Below are 17,425 nucleotides of genomic sequence, written 5' to 3' on the forward strand. Positions count from 1 at the left end.
AAAGGGGGAAAAAATCTAGTAACAACTAAGACAAGCACAATGAATCTGCACAGTGGCTATGTCCAAAACTACATCTCCTTCTGTATTTGAGTCCATCATCTCTATGCCAGGAGGTAGGGACCATACTCCATCATAGGTCTTCTAGAGACATGGTGGCATTGGTCGTAGTTCTTAAGTCTTCTACAGGATTTTTTTCTTTAAAATATTGTTATTCTTATATAAATTATTATCCTGATTCTGCTAGCTTCATACTGCATCAGTTCATACTAGCCAAGATTATCTGAACTCATCTCTTTTGTCATTTTCTTATGGCACAGTAATATTCCAATACATTCATATACTTCAATTTTTTTTAACCATCAAAGGCACTCCCTTAGATGCCAGTTCTTTTTTTCCCCTCTCTTTTACCCTAATTTGGGATCAGGAAGTTTGTTATCCTACCATTGAACATTATTTCCTCTCACTTCTACCTCCACTGGTTTCATTCTTGAGTGTGATGTATTTCTACACCAACCTCTGTGTGTGTATGTGTTCAACACACTTTTGCTTGTTTCAAATAAGAGTGAGACTCACCTGAAACCCACTCCCCCTACTCCTTCCTCCATACACACTTTTCACTCAGCCCAATTATGAAAAAGAACAAGTTACACCTTCTTTTCCCTCCTTTCTATACTCCTTTTTTCATTTCTGTTGCTCCATTTTCCTTCCTTTCTCTTTATCTTTTTTAAGCCATCATAATAAAACCAACCTCCCCCTCCCCTCTGATGTTTTTTTTTTAGTTAATTCCATTAGTACACTTGGAAGATAGTAAGGTTCTGAATAGACACTTGTTTCTTCTCCCCCATTGGAATATTAACACTACAACATCATATGGCCTCTTTCAATTGCTTAAATAAATTTACTTTTCTAGGTTTCTCTTGGCTCTTGTATCTGTATTTTAATTCTGCTTGTTCCCCCCCTCCTTTCTGGAATGCTTGAAAGTTCTCTATTATATTACAGATTCCTTTCTCCACCCCCCCCCCTTCCAATTATAGTCAGCATTACTGAGTAGGTTATTCTTGGTTGTAAGCCTATCTCTTTTGCCTTTTGGAATATTCTATTCCAAGATTTCCTCTCATTTGTAGTAGAAGCTGCCAGATCTTCTGTGATCCCAAATGTGATTTCTTAGAACTTGAATGCCTTCTATCTGGAAGCTTACAGTGTTTTTTTCTTTGATGTGGGAGCTCTGGGTTTTTGGCCATGACATGGCTAGTATTTTTCCTTTAAGGATATTATTGGTGGATCCTATCTATCTTCACTCTGCCTTCTGGTTCCAATAGATCTTAATAGATAATGTTCATTTATGATTTTTTGAAATATAATATTCAGGCTTTTAGAAAAAATCATAGTTTATAGGGAGTTCAGTTATTTCTAATTTATTTGATCTGTTTTACAGGTTAGTTGTCGTGGATATCAGATATCTTACATTTTCATCTACTTTTTTCAGTCTTTGGATTTTGTTCTTTTTAAATTTTGTTTTGATTTTGTAATATGTCTTGATGTCTCATGGAGTAATTGATTTGTTTATTCTTTATAGGAAGGCTCTGATAAAGTTCACCACTTTTTCTTTTAATTATCCTTCCAATTTTTTCCTTTAGGGTTTATTATTTCATGGTTTTTGTTTGATTTTGTTTTACCTCTTGCTCAGTTCTTCAAGGAATTCATGTAATCCTTGTGGAAATTTTTTTTTCTTTTCAGTCTCTGCTTATAGTTCTGTGATAACTATTTTCTCCCTCTTTAGGGGGGAATCTCTAGAGCTATAGTAATTTTGTATACTAATCAATATCTTCTTTGGATTAATAATCCCCCCAATTTTATTTCCTAAACTGGGGCTTTTTCCAGTGCTCTGGGTCAGCTGTTTCTTGTTCTGACCTCTACGTTCCAGGGTTTAGGGATCCCTGGATCTTTGAGATTCAGAGCACTGAATCTTCAGGACTTTCTCCGCCATGTCAGAAAAGTGCTAGGGGCGCTGGAGAGATGTGGGCACCTAGAATCTCCAGGTCTGAGCACTGCTATCTAGCACTGATTATTGCCACTCCCTAGGATTTCCAAGGTGCTTACCCTGGGACTTTCTCATCACCATGGGATTTTCAGAGCTCCCTGGAGCTGTTGAGGAATTCAGGACTCCTCTCTTGCCACTTCTTGACATAATGCCTTTAAAAGCTACCTGTATTTGTGTTTTGTCTCTGCTCATGCTGGAAAGTTATTGGCTTGTTTGCCTGTGTTGGTGTGTTAGGTGGAAGAAGTCACTCTAGTTTCTCATTGAATTTCTTAATCATCCTTAAGGCTGGTGTGAATTTCGGATTCTTACTAGAGAAAGTATGTGGTAGCTAGCTACTTCCTTCCAGGGAGCCATCTTGCCCAGAAGTTCTGCATTTTAAATTTTTTACATGTTTATTATTACAACTTTTTCATCTAGGTCTTTTGAAATGGGTGAGGAGGGAAGGGTTTAATTACTGGTGGGAGAAAAAGAAGTAAGTAACACGTGGGTTTCTCCCTTGTTTCCATGGCATGGGCTTCTCAGCACCAAGTACTTTGCTTACCTCAATGTATTTTAGAATACGATTAAGCTAGGGTGTAGCTAGGTGGCTCAGTGGATAAAGCACCAGCCCTGGATTCAGGAGGACCTGAGTTCAAATCCAACCTCAGACACTTGACACTTATTAGCTGTGTGACCCTGGGTGAGTCACTTAACCCTCATTGCCCTGCAAAAAAAAAAAATAATAATAATATGATTAGGCTTAGAAAGGAAAAGTGATGATTTAGAGAACTATATATTTCTACCTAGCCCATATGTTTGAGAAATAGTTCCAGCTATTAAGATCTCAAATTCATCAATACTTGCTTTTTTTTTCTTTTTTCATCAAAAATTTTATTTGTTTGGATACTTCTTTCAACATCTTGATCTTGTTTTATGTTATGGATTTGAGATAAATATTTTTGTTTGTATTGGATGGTTTTCTTACCTTTTTAACCATATGTTCAATGTGTGTCTATTTTTTAAAAATTAACTGTCAAAGGGGCAGCTAGGTGGAGCAGTGGATAAAGCACCGACCGTGGATTCAGGAGTACCCAAGTTCAAATCCGGCCTCAGACACTTGATACTTACTAGCTGTGTGACCCTGGGCAAGTCACTTAACCCCCATTGCCCAGCAAAAAAAAAAAAAAATTAACTGTCAGAGGCAGACTTGTATAATGAATAGTTCTGAGCTCAGAATTCAGTGTTCACAGATCTGGCCTCTGAACTCTTACTAGCTGTATGACCTTGGACAAGACGTTTAACCTATCTTAGCCTTGGGCAACTCCGGAGGATTTATCTGGATCAGCCACCTGTTCCAAAATCTCCTTTTGGTAGAAGGAATTCCAACACGGAGGAAGCTACAAATCTTTCCCATGACACATTGAAAGTATTTACATAGTTGTAGGTAACATAGACATGACATTGTCTGAAAAGAGCCCAGAGGAGGAAACTGGCTCTGCCCCCTGACTCCTTATGTAACCTTGATCAAATAACTTCTATTTCTTCATTATTTCCTTAACTTCCTCCGTGGGGAAATGAGGAAGATACATGACCCATATTCATGTTACAGGAAGTCTTGATGGGAGTTAATGCAACTCTATGCAAATACTGATTTGAGCTCCTTGGAAGCAGATACTCTATAGTTAGTAGGTAGTAGGGCAACTGGGTGGGGCAGTGGATAGAGGGCCAGGCCAGGAATACTCAGTTTCCTGAGTTCAAATCTGGCCTCAGATGCTTACTAGCAGTGTGACCCTGGGCAAGTCACTCCACTCTGTTTGCCTCAGTTTCCTCATCTGTAAAATGAACTAGAGAAGGAAATGGCAAACCACTCCAGTATCTATGCCAAGAAAACCCCAAAGAGTCAGTCACACAGAACTGAAAACAGCTGAACAACAGTAGGTGCCTATCATTTTAATAGTTTGAATCTGACAAGTATTTCATTTCTAACCTTTTTTTTTATCTTTGGCCCCTGCAATAAATCCCCATACTATCCAGTTCTTGGCCATCATTCTTGGGAAATTGCTTAAATGAGGCAGAGGTGGTCACGCCCTTATTAACTTGGTATTGATTCAGTTGTTTAAATGTAGAGGGACAGTGTAGAGCAGGGGATAGAGAGACACAGTCCTGGAATCAGGAAGACCTGGATTCAGATCCTACCTCTGTCTTAAGCTGGCTTTATGATTCCAATCAAGTTATTTTGCTTAATTTCTCAGTGCCCAAAGGCAACTTTCTAAAACAGGAATTTATTTTATTTTTTTAGTGAGGCAATTGGGATTAAGTGACTTGCCCAGGGTCACACAGCTAGTAAGTGTTAAGTGTCTGAGGTCAGATTTGAACTCAGGTACTCCTGACTCCAGAACCAGTGCTCTATCCACTGAGCCACCTAGGTGCCCCTTAAAACAGGAATTTTTAACCTGGGACCTGTGATGAGCTGGGGCCTTTGGGCATTCCAAAGCCCATTATTTTCTCACATACCCATGGATATATTTCAGGGGATTCATGAACTTGGGTATGAGAAAAAATACATATTTATTTCGATATACACGATTTGTTTTCTGATCCCAGATATTTTATCTTACTTTTTGAAGGCATTATTCTAAGAAGGGATCTCTTTAGGCTGGGCCAGATTGCCAAAGGGGTCCATGACATCAAAAAGCATTAAGAGCACAAGATGCAGGATAGTCACTAACTTGGATTGGTAGGAGGGATTTTTTTTTTTCTTTTGAAATTTTCAAATTTTTTTCCAATTACATGTAATAACAATTTTAATAGTCATTTAAAAAAAAATTTGAGTTCCAAATTCTCTCCCCCCTTCCCCCACCATGAGAAGGCAAACAATTTGATATAGGCTATACACATGCAGTCGTGCAAAACATTTTTTCTGTATTAGTCATGTTGTGAAAGAAAATATAGGGAAAAAACCAAGAAAAATAAAGTAGAAAAAAGTATGCTTCAATATGCATTCAGACTCCATCTGTTCTTTATCTGGAGGGAGATAGCATTTTTCACCATAAGGCCTTTAGAATTGTCTTTGTATCAGGGCAGCTAGGTGGCGCAGTGGATAGAGCACTGGCCCTGGAGTCAGGAGTACCTGAGTTCAAATCTGGCCTCAGACACTTAACACTTACTAGCTGTGTGACCCTGGGCAAGTCACTTAACCCCAATTGCCTCACTAAAAAAAAAGGAAAAACAATTGTCTTTGCATCACTGTATTGCTAAAAATAGCTAGGTCACTCACATATGATCATCTTGCAGTATTGCTGTTACTGTGTACAATGTTCTCCTGGTTCTGCTCCATTTCACTTTGCATCAGTTAATGTAAGTCTTTCTAGATTTTTTTTTTAAAGCATCCTGCTCATCATTTCTTTTAGCACACTAGCATTAGATTACACTCATAATACAACTTGTCCAGCCATTTCCTAGTTAATGGGCATCCCTTCAATTTCTAATTCTTTTCCACCACAAAAAAGCTTCTATAAATATTTTTGTGCATATAGGTCCTTTTCCTTTTCCTTTGATCTCTTTGATCTCCATAACTACCTAGTGATGGTGTTGCTGGATCAAAGGGTATACATAATTTTATAGTTTTGGGGCATAGTTCCAAATTGCTCTCCAACATGGTTGGATCACTTCACAACTCCACCAACAATGCATTTAGTGTTCCTGTTTTCCCACATCTAGGGGGAATTTTTTTCTACATGAACTCCCTATGACAATGAAGTCACAAGTCCAGGCCAAAAAAAACCCAAAAACCAAACAAAAAAATGTAACTAATGAAGGAAAAAATAGATATATCCATTGAAGCAATATTTGGAAAAGACCAACACAAAGAAGGAAAGTAGAAGCAGGAAAAAAAACAGGACGGGAACAAATTAATGAGGAATATATCACATATTAATGTAATGAAGAGGGTGTTGGATTTAAAATCAGGAAGACTTAGGTTCAAATCCTGTCTCAGTAATTTACTAGCTGTGTGACACTGGCCAAGTTACAAGTTCCCTTAGCCTCAGTTTCCTCAACTGTAAAATGGGGTTAATAATAACACTTATTTCCTAAGGTTGCCCTAAGGATCAAATGATATAACTTATGATAAAACAAATCTCAAAGCATATATGCATGTTGGTTGTTATTCCATGACCTATTAACATGCCCAAACTTGTAGATGCTTCATTTTCGGTTGCCACAGTTCAGTATTCCTAGATTGATAAAACACCATCTAAGAGTCCTTCCCAAATAAATGTCTAACAGCAGAGCAATTTTCCCTGGGGCAGTCTTAATTTGGTCACACCTCCCAATGATGTAGACACAGCCACAGGCAGAATTCATGGAGGGCAGCCTGGTGTGTGTTCTATCCCCCTTTCTTCCTAGCCCTTACCAAAAAAGGTTCCCGAGCATACAGATGAGAAAATGTTTTCCATTAACACTGTGTTTCTGATGGTTCTCTCAGGTGAGCTTTCCGTGGAAGACACCCAGGATCCCTTCCTTGTCAGCGTCCACGTTATCACAGACCCAGGTGAATCCAAAAACCTCCAGGAGGCCATTGACAAGGTATTGGCTTGGGTCCACCCAGACCTCCAGCTCTTCCGTGTGTCTGAAAGGAGAGTGGCTAGGAAACGGAAAAGGCAGAATAAGGTTTCCCAGCCAGCCCTTGCTGTTGTCCTCTTCCTACAGGAGGAATATGGAGAAGAACAGATTTTGGAACTCCATGAAACTTTCCAGAGACCACCGTGGCACTACCATCACACGGAGCGAGTCCATGGCAGATTCCTCCCCTACCTACCCTGCAGTCAGGATTTCTTCACCCTGGCCCCAGGAACTCCACTGTGGGCCATCCGCCCAGTGCATTATGGGAAAGAAATTATCCGTTTCACCATCTACTGCCGGCATGAGAATTTTGCCGACATCCTGAAGCTCTATGAGCTGATCCTGAAAAGAAACCCAAGTCAGAGGAAGTCTGACTTCTGCATTTTCCCCATCTACTCAAATCTGGATGTGGACATCCAGTTCTCTCTGAAAAGACTCCCCAGTGGCCAAACACCAGTGCCCACAGACTCCTCTGTGCTAGAGTTCCGAGTAAAGGACATTGGGCAGCTTGTCCCTCTTTTGCCCAATCCCTGTAGCCCAATAAGTGAAGGAAGATGGCAGACAGAAGATCATGATGGGAACAAGATACTTTTGCAGGTACCTGTGTTAGATGTCTGTTGGTGGGTAGGGGGAAATTTAGTCAACTAGCTCATGCCGCCATCTTTAGGTCCTCTAAGAAATTAAAAAAAAAAAACCACTCATTTTTTGTCCACCCACTTTTCTTTCCTGAAAAGCACAAGGCAGGTTGTTCATCCTCTATCTATCTCAAACAAAGTAAGAGGCCTGGAGGAATCTCTCCACTGGATCTAATTTCATTTTCCTGTTGTGCCTCAGGTTGGTGCAATCAGCTTTCTTTGAGTGGCTTTTCATTTACCCATGTGTTTCAGCATCCACCACTGCACTTAGAGAAAGGAATGCCAGTGGGTTCCAATTGCAGAAGCTGTCAGGTTCTGATAGAACAAATGCTGCTGCATGGTTTGCGATGTGACCAGTTTATGGTTTAGATATTCCTTGGAGCAACCTCTTGAATTCAGTGAATTGTCAGCCATTTCAATTCTGGGCCCCCAAGCAGAAACTACAGAAAGCGCCCACCTACTGCTTGTTGATTGCAAAATACAGCATTTTCCATTAGAGGGATGTATTCATTGTTCCATGCCCTCTTGTTCCCCGTTGTTCAGAGGGAGACGTGGGCAGTACTCGTGGTTGTTAGACTGAGCAATATGTTAGAAAAAAAATACTTCTTTTATAAGCATATTTAAAGAGTGAAATATTTCTGAGAAGTTTATGGATTTGATTGGTTAACCTTGGGAAGGGGAGAAATGAAGTTCAATGAAATCTACTCAGTTGACTCTATCCCTCTCTATAATAGCCTAACTCCAAGTCCTCCTCCCCATGCATGTTTCCTAGATCCTTTTAGTCCTTTAGTGACAATCAGTTATGCTCTATTATTCAAAATTTACCACCAAGGGGCAGCTAGGTGGCGCAGTGGATAAAGCACCGACCCTGGATTCAGGAGGACCTGAGTTCAAATCCAGCCTCAAATGCTTGACACTTACTAGCTGTGTGACCCTGGGAAAGTCACTTAACCCTCATTGCCCCACCAAAAAATAAAAAAATTACCACCAAAATCCATCCCACATTCATCTAGAATCTACTTGAATATGTGTGCTTTCCAAATTCAGTACATTTTTTTTAACCATAAGTGAACTAATTCCAATGTTGGAAGGGCACTTAAGGGTCAAGTTGTAAAACTCCTTTGTTGTATCGATAAGGCGATTTGCTGTGGCTCTTGCTGCCATTGCATAATTTGCCTCTGTGGTCAGCTTTTTAGTTCCCATGGGAGAGCTATGGAGAAGAGGGAAACTCTTTGCTATTAGGGAAAATGCCATTCACAGTTCTTACTGCTGAAGTCACAAAAGGTTGACCTGACCCTATTTAGGTAAAGCTCCGTAATTTCTGTTGCATTGGCTTTGCTATGTTCCCATTGAATGAAAGGAAATTACAATTTGGTGATGATGTGGTTAATTGCCTAGAACAGGCAGTCAGGCTACATAATTCAAGCCCAAAATAGGGCCACCCAGTGATCTGAATTATTCAGCCTGATTTGCAATGCTGACTGAATAATGTTTGGGAATTGTACTGGATACATGAAGCCAAGTAATATGACAGTCACATGGGAAGTGCTTAATAAATGCTTTTTTTTCCATTCAGTCATTTCTTCCTTCATATTCAACAACTACAAAACACTATAAATCTAATTTTTGATCTCTGATCATTTTTGTATAGGGATAGAGATTAGACCCAAGATAAGAACATTCTAAATGAGGAACCTCCCTCTACCCATGCATCTGCCCTGCAATTTGTGATTTTAAGCCTTTGCCTGGGGCAGTGAGAGGGTAAGTGACCTGCCCAGGGTCATACAGTCAATATGGGTCATCAGCAGAACCTGAACCCAAATCTTCCAGATCCCTATCAACTTTGCCATGCTGCTTCTATAATCATTTTTATAATATGAAGAAATTTTTCTTATATAATCCAGACTCCTCTTTGTCCAAAAATAAGGTACCCCCCCGGGGTACACAGGCTGACTAGTGTAACAATTGGAATGAAGTCACTTGCTGGAGACTTACTGTAGGAAAGCTCCAACATGAGGAGAGGGCCTCTGAGGGCAAGACCATGCGGCTTTCTTTGGCGTCAGGAAGTGACGTTGGCTTGTGGGAGGAAGAAGGGGAAGGCTGGCGCTCTGACTCGCTCTCTTTTGTGTGGACTCTGGCGGAGAGTGGAGCTAGGAATGCTCTCTCATTTTAATAGATAGATGAATCTAGGCCTTTCTCTTTCTCTTCACCAAATTCTTATTCTCCTTAATAAATGCTTAAAAGTCTAACTCTTGCTAAAGCTTATAATTTATTGGCGACCACTCATTAGATTTTAGACAGACTAGCTAGAATTTTAGTCCCTTACACTAGATTAGCACACCTGGTCTCGGGCTGCCTAAGCTCTTTGTGTACCTGTATCTGCCCCATTTGGCAGTTGCCCCACTGGCATTGAGTCAAAATTCATGAATGCCAGCATTTCATAATGTTGAAAGACCAGAAGGAATCAAATGATCACTAGAAAGACTTCTGCAAATGAGACAGTCCATAAATTGACAATCTTCTTTTTTCCTCTTTGATCCCCACCCCATACCCAGTAAAGGGGCAGAGTATGAAAGCTTGACCCGTGTTTGGTTCAGAGTGACCTCGGAGAGAGATATTTCAAAGAGGAGCCGCACATAAGCCTAGTCCCTCAAATTTGTCCAAGTAGAGACTTTTGAGGCTTTTGCATCAAAGCGTGAAGAACCTGAGAGAAATGAAAGCGTCCTCTGGGCTCAGTAATGCATGACATCAAAGGGAACTTGGTGTGGAGGAGAGAAAAATCAAGTGGACAGAAAAAGAGCAACTGACCCTTTTTAATAACCATGTAGGGTGATAACTCATGCTTGATACTTAGTTTGACAGGGTAACATGGGTGGATTGTGGTAGGAATGGATCCTTTGCTTTATCCCAGAATATAAGCCTGTAGGCTCCTTAAAGGAACCTCCAAAAGTGGTTGGTATTAAAGTATTTGTGAAGGGGGGAAGGTGAATGGAGTGGAAAGAGAACAGTTTATTTGTTTATTTGCTTTTTTTTTTTTTTATTAGTGAGGCAATTGGGGTTAAGTGACTTGCCCAGGGTCACACAGCTAGTAAGTGTTAAGTGTCTGAGGCTGGATTTGAATCAGGTCCTCCTGAATCCAGGGCCAGTGCTCTATCCACTGCGCCATCTAGCTGCCCCTGTTTATTTGCTTTTAAAGACCATGTCTCCCTATCTCACCCACCCTGGAAATGCAAGGACTAACTCAGGGGCCAACACCATTGCTGATGGGCCTGAAAGCTCTAACCTGCTCAACCTGGGACAGTTCAGCCATCTTTAGACCACCTGGTACCCCTGCTTCCCTTCCTGAGGGCTCACCATATTCATGCCACACTTGGTGCAGACACTCTATTGAGCTTGAGCCCTTTCACCATCTACAAGCCTCAGTCTCCCTAGTAACAGGGATTATAGGTGTGGGTCTCAATATCTGGTGGGAGGGGGCAGTTAGGTGGTGCAGTGGATAGAGCACTGGCCCTGAAATCAGGAGTACCTGAGTTCAAATCCAGCCTCAGACGCTTGACACTTTACTAGCTGTGTGACCCTGGGCAAGTCACTTAACCCCAATTGCCTCACGGCCTCAGACGCTTGACACTTACTAGCTGTGTGACCCTGGGCAAGTCACTTAAACCCAATTGCCTCACCACAAAAACAAACAACAACAAAAAAAATCTGGTGGGAGGACAGTAATAGAAAACCTGTTTTATCAATATTTCTCAGAAGCTTACAACCAAACGCATTCCCTCTCCTAAGCTGCTTTTTCCACTATAGTTTCTGCCCAAGTCTTTTGTTCAGTTTGTGGGAATTTAGGGTGGAAGAGTAGCTCAAGTGAATATTGTTTAACTATTTACTTAAAATACAGATTGTATTTCATTCTCAGCCTAATCAACTTAACCCTACTCCCCCTCTCCCATGTTCAGGAAGACTGCTTCCCCTAAGGTAGATATTTGTATTTGAAGTAATATTACATTTCCTCTTCAAAGGAAAGAAAAATTTGACATTAAAATATGTTTATAAATTCTCTAAGTATCGTGTGGCTTAGGATAGGTTAGCAGAGATGCTTTTGTTAGAACTCTTCAGCACCAACCAAAAACTTGAGATATCAGTAAGTCTGGGTTCTGATGAGGTGGTAGGCCCCCCGGGTTCCACTTCTCTCTCTACTTCTTATCTACTAGACAACTAGGTGGCACAGTCAAATACTCTGCCTGGAGTTGGGGAGACTAGAGATCAAATCCAACCTCAGACACATACTAGCTATGTGACCCCAGGCAAGTCACTTCACCTCTGCTTGTCTCAGTTTCCTCATCTGTAAAAAAGGATGATCATAATAGCACCTACCTCTTAGAGCTGTTGTGAGGATCAAATGAGATATTTGTAAAGCATTTAGCACAGAACCTGCCCCATAGTGATTGACTTGTGATTCAGATCTTATCATGGAAAACTGAAGTAAATAGCCTCTTGTGAAACATTCTGACCCTGAAATAGGATGAAAAGGAACGCTAATGGGAAAGTCGTATGAAATGAGCTAACCTGGGAACAGGGGTCATGCGACCAGCACTACTGGCCCCTTTAACTCAGAACCGTCAGTGGAGAACAAAGCTTCCACTGACCTGGCTACATAAAGTTAATTGGTTAGCTATAGGCCCAGGGTCAACTAACAGCAAGACAGACTCAAAAGACTTCAGTAGAGAAAACAGATGGGCACGCAGTCATCCCCAAGGCTGAGGTGATAACATGGGGAATGAAGCAGGCAGCTTAAGAGGCACAGTGGAAATAGCGCTGGGCTTGGAAGTAGGATGTTCAGATCCAGCCTTAGACATATACTAGCTATATGACCTTGGGACAAGTCACTTGAGTTCTGTTTGCCTCAATTTCCTCAACTGTAAAATGGGATAATAACAGCAACTATATCTCAGGGTTGTTGTGAAAAATCAAATGAGATAATATTTGTAAAGCATTTAGCACAGTGTCTGGCACATTGGAAACTCTTAATACATGACTGGTGCCAGATAAATACTAGCTATTTTTATTAGTGTTCAACAAAGGAGCAGCTAGGTGGTATAGTGGATAGAATGCATGGCCTGAAGTCAGGAAGGCTCATCTTCCTGATTTCAAATCTGGACTCAGACACTTACTAGCTGTGTGACCCTGGGCAAGTCACTTACCCCTTGTTTGCCTCCATTTCCTCATCTGTAAAATGAGCTGGAGAAGGAAATGCAAAACCACTCCAATATCTTTGCAAAGAAAACCCCAAATGGGGTCATGGAGATTCGGATATGACTGAGATGACTGAACAATGGTACAAAAGGAGAAACACACCCAAGAAATTCCAAAAACTGACGAGGGCCCCGGCTGTCTTACTGTGTCCGATCCCTGCCTGGGTCTTTGTCTAGATATCAGACACACAGCAGCAGAACCATTGAACTATGGGGCCAAGGTAGGGAAAAAGGAGGAAGTCTTTCTTTTAGAGAATGATCAGCCGCACTTGGAATTGTCCTCTCTAGCTCAAATATGGGGATAGATGACACAGCCTTTTGCCGCTTTTCTTAGGAGAACCTGAGACTTGTTTCGGTGTATGTTTCCCTGTTCTTCCCACTCAAAGGAAGGTATTTTCTGCACTTGGATGAAAAGCACTGACTAGATTGTCTTTGTTTTAGTACTTTGGTAGGTGCTAAGTCCATGATAGTTCTTGAGCATCAATGTGGTGTACTAGAATAAGTACTGACCTGGGCATTGAGACATGGTTCCATCCAGTCTGGGCTCTGACCATTAGCTGGGTGTGTGACCTTGGGCAAGTCATTATCACTTCTCTCATTCTTAATTTCCTCATCTCTACAACAAGGAATTTGAACTACATGGTTCTCTAAGCTCTATTAGCTCTGATTGTATACATGGATTAATTATGCGTGGTGTTTTGAAAAATGTAGAGCACCATATAAATGGTAGCCAAATATTGTTATTATTACTATCGTTAATTTTGCCCAGCCTGGATTTTCTTTTCCTGTACATGATTCCCAAAGTATTTGGAAGAAGCAGTCCCAGACTTTCCAAGAGATTGGTTTAATGTTCCTGCCAAGGAATTGGTGACCTCGTAGCTGCTTCAGACTGGGAAGGTAGAGTGATTCTCTTGAAAGCTACAATGAACCCTGACCACTGGTCTAGGGTATGACTTTAAGGTCAGATTTCCTAAGGAACATTTATAGGATCTTAGAGCTGGCAGGCACCCCCAGAAAACCATCCAGTCCAACCTTTCCTTTTCCAGATGAGGGAACTGAGGCCCAGAAAGTTACCTGATTTGACAAGGTCACAAAGGTAGTAAGTGTCTGAGTAGCATTTGAACTCAGGTCTGACTCCAAGGCTGGCAAGTGCCCTTTCCGCTGTGCCTTGTTACCTCCCAGAGGGAAGGGGGAAAGTAAGAAAGTTTAAAATTTCTGCTTGAATTCTTTCAAAAAAAATATCTCTTTGTCTCACATGATCCGTTTAATTTTGTTGTCTCTAGGGCTTTGGCTCTAAAACGTATCATATTCTGCATGTTCCAAAGAAACAGCTGCTGTCAGTTGTGTGTGGGTGCTCTTAGAATAGCAGGTGATGCTGTGACAGCCAGGCATCCAAGCCCCCCCCCCCCGCCCCCCCCCACCTTCCCCAAGCATGGCGCTTCTCTGCCAGGGAGCACAATATTCCCTTTTCAGTGGGTTTCCAGGAGGGAATAGCATTCCCATCCTTTTAAGGGTGAGTTTTCAAATGGTTTGCTCTCTGAAGCTGTTCGGTGGCATGTTGTAATAGAGAGCAGGTCCAGTGCCCAATCTTTTAAAAAAATCTATTTCGCTTATTTCATTAAATATTTCCCAATTACATGTAAAAAATTTTAACATTCATTTTTTAAATTTTGAGTTCCAAATTTTCCCTCCCTTCCATCCCTCCCCGACCCCTTGAGAAGGCAAGCAATATTATATCAATTATATACATGAAGTCATGCAAAACATAATTCCATATTAGCTGTGTTACAAAAGAAAACATACACAAAAACAAGAAAAAAATTTAAAAAGTGAAAATTAAAAAGAAAGTATGCTTCAATCCACACTCAGAGTTCATCAGTTCTCTCTCAGGAGGTGGTTAGCATTTTCATCATGTCTCCTTTGGAATTGCCTTGGATCATTGCCTCAATCAGAGGTTTGTTCAATCTTTCTAAATGTTGTGTACCTTTAATGGTCTACCAACACATGATGTGGCCATGATTAAGGAGTCTAGATCATAGCAGACACCTGAAATAGTTGGGTAAAATTTGTAAAATCCCTCTTAAAAAATTCCTCAATTGTTTTTGAGCACGTAACTTCACTTTCAATAATGCATATTTTCTTATTTCCTTTCCTTTTAACAAGACTATATTGCTATAGCTATGCAAACTATGCAGTTCCATCTCTGAAAAAACACATTTTTGCTTTGTTGTTACTGGATCTGGAGTCAGAGAACCTGGGTAGGGTTCCCATATTTCCCATGTATGACCCAGTGACTTTGAGCAAGTCATTTCAATTCATTGGAACTCCATTTCCTTATTTGAAAAAAATGAAAGAGTTGGACTTTGAGAGCTCCTGGGTTCCTTCTAGCTTTACAACTTATGATTCTATAACGCAGAAAAATCTCAGAATATTTTTTCATAAAATTAGAAGTTATAATATGTATATTTTTTGTGAGGCAACAAGGGTTAAGTGACTTGCCCAGGGTCACACAGTTAGCAAGTATTAAGTGTCTGAGGCCGGATTTGAACTCAGGTCCTCCTGAATTCAGGGCCAGTGCTTTATTCACTGCACCACTTAGCTGCCCCCCATATAATATGTATTTTGGCATTAAAGTATTCAACCCAATTGTTGTTCTCACATTGGGAAGGACAGATGGTCATTAGTCTCCAAGTAAATATCTTCTGGAGATTTAAACAAATTAGGAAAGAATATTTCCTCTTCTAGGTCAAGATTAAGAACACTTTTCAGAGAGTGCTATGTATAAAACCAAGTTCTCCCCCAAAGTTTAGGGCCATCTTTCACAGGGCAAATATTTTCCAAATGTGGTCATAGTACAGTCCTCAGAAGGTTACTGAATTGAAGGTACCTTTTGGAAGTAGAGTACCAACTTCCAACACTGTTTTTGGTTATGAAAAGGTAAGGGGTGGCATGGTCCTGAAGTGCAACTCTTGTGAGAGTAGGGAGGGGGAGTGTAACCAAAGAGAGAGAGTCTATGAATTACTGAATCTTTTTTGGACAGTTTTTGTTTTATATCACCTTAATTTCCAAATATATCCCTCCTCCTCGCTTACCCAGAGAGCCATCATTTGTCACTAAGGGAAAAAAGAGAATAAAAGCATTTTTAGCAAACTAACCTACACATTATCTTGAGTTTGGACCATTCATGCAACATTGCACCATAACTGCCACCATTGCAAAGAAGAGACGAGTTGCATTATCTCATCTCCTCTTTGGCGACAAATTTGATTCACTGATTCTTCCCAATTTTTCATACACATGTCATAAGTTTCCATCCCATAATCCATCCCCTAAATGATTCTTTCCTGGAAAAAAAAAGCTTCTAGGTTCTCCTCTTCAAAGAGAGAAGACTTTCTCACCTCTGTTTTTGAGAAGATAGTCACCCGGCTTTCTCTCTTGTATGTTTGAAGGGGACAGTTAAGATTGAGACTACACAATAATGCTAAACATAAGCCCCCACCAAAATAACTGTGCTCTATTAATACAGGCTCCTTATTTTTCTGCCTGTCTCAGAGCATCCTGCTCCTCACTGTGCTATTGTTCCTCAGCTGGGAGAGCACTGGCATCTGTTTCCACAGCTGACAAGTCCCAGATGAATTGCCAACAATGACATCCATCACTACATGAGTTACAATGAGAATGTTAATCACACATATAACCATGATGCTAAATTGGTTCAGTGGATTTATGGGTGAGGGAATCAGGGGTGCAGAATATGAATGACTCCCTTTGGATGCAGAATTGTACATTGTCCACACTGTTTAGGAAGGAAGTCAGAATATATTCCATGAATATACTCTCAGCACATTGGGTGGTTTTTGCTACATGATAGAGCAGACCTGGGAGAGGAAGCATGGCATTCTTTTTAGTTGGGAAGACATGGGTTCAAGTTGACTTCTGACATGAATTGGGCCTCTCTGTGTCCCCAGAGAGATTAGTGGAAGGAATCGCCTTATTGGAAATCCCCTATGCCAGTGATATCATAGGTCAGGTTCTTCATTTGTATTCAGTTTTTCTTTAAACAATGCACATTGGCTGCACTAATGTAGACATTCTCTAACAGTGGAATGGAGTGAGTGCCCTGTGAATGTGAGCATCATTTTAACTGTTGTAATTACTATTAAAAATCAAATAAACTCCTCTCAAAGCTTTAGAGGATATTACATACATTTGATACAATTGATATAAAATAGGATCATAGATTCTTGTATTTAGAAACAGAAAGGGACCTTTAGAAGCCATCCGGACAAAACACTCTCTCATTTAATAGATGAAGAAACTGAATTTCAGGAGACATTAAGTGACTTAGCCAAAGTCATCCAGATAATATAAAAGACAGGATTCAAACCCAGGTTCTCTAACTCTACTGTAAAAAAAAAAAAAAAGTTCTGGAGTTGGCATCAGGAAGTACCTGAGTTCAAATTCTACCTCTTGGCACTTAGCATAGACCACAAGTAAGTCATTTAACTTCTCTGGGACTCAGTTTCCTTATCTATAAAATGGGGGAAATGCCTCCTAAAACCCAACTCAGAGGGGTTGTCCAGAAGTTCAAATGAAATAATGTATGTAAAGGGATTGTAAACTTTAAGAGTTTTATAAATCTTAGGGTTTTGTTTTGTTTTTTACACTACACATGAATAGTTTTTGACAAGGGCTTGGGAAAGGGTGGGAAGAGCAGTTAGATGGTTCTGTTCCAGTGGAGAGAAAAACCCTCAGGCACCGGGGTAAGAATAATCATTTGGCCATCTGTGCCGTCCCCACCGTGCCAGCTGCCAGCGCCCCATCCCATGCCTAAAATCACCAACCTTGACTTTCCAACCCATAGTGGCTCATTAGGGCTGTGGACATTCCTAGGTAGC

At 40.7% G+C, this 17,425-nt stretch overlaps 1 protein-coding gene across 2 annotated transcripts in view; it reads left to right on the forward strand.

The window, feature by feature from the left end:
• The window catches only part of FAM124A (family with sequence similarity 124 member A), a 115,869-nt gene that overhangs the window by 58,580 nt on the left and 39,864 nt on the right, over positions 1–17,425 (forward strand). The window contains exons 3-4 of one of the 2 annotated variants that reach the window (XM_043995045.1): positions 6,507–6,607; positions 6,731–7,240. In XM_043995045.1, the coding sequence (XP_043850980.1) occupies positions 6,507–6,607; positions 6,731–7,240 (611 nt within the window). Of the gene's footprint in view, positions 1–6,506; positions 7,241–17,425 lie in introns of both variants that reach the window. The other variant, XM_043995044.1, reaches the window with a different exon arrangement.

The sequence above is a fragment of the Dromiciops gliroides genome, chromosome 3 (assembly GCF_019393635.1).
Source record: "Dromiciops gliroides isolate mDroGli1 chromosome 3, mDroGli1.pri, whole genome shotgun sequence".
Lineage (NCBI taxonomy): Eukaryota > Metazoa > Chordata > Mammalia > Microbiotheria > Microbiotheriidae > Dromiciops > Dromiciops gliroides.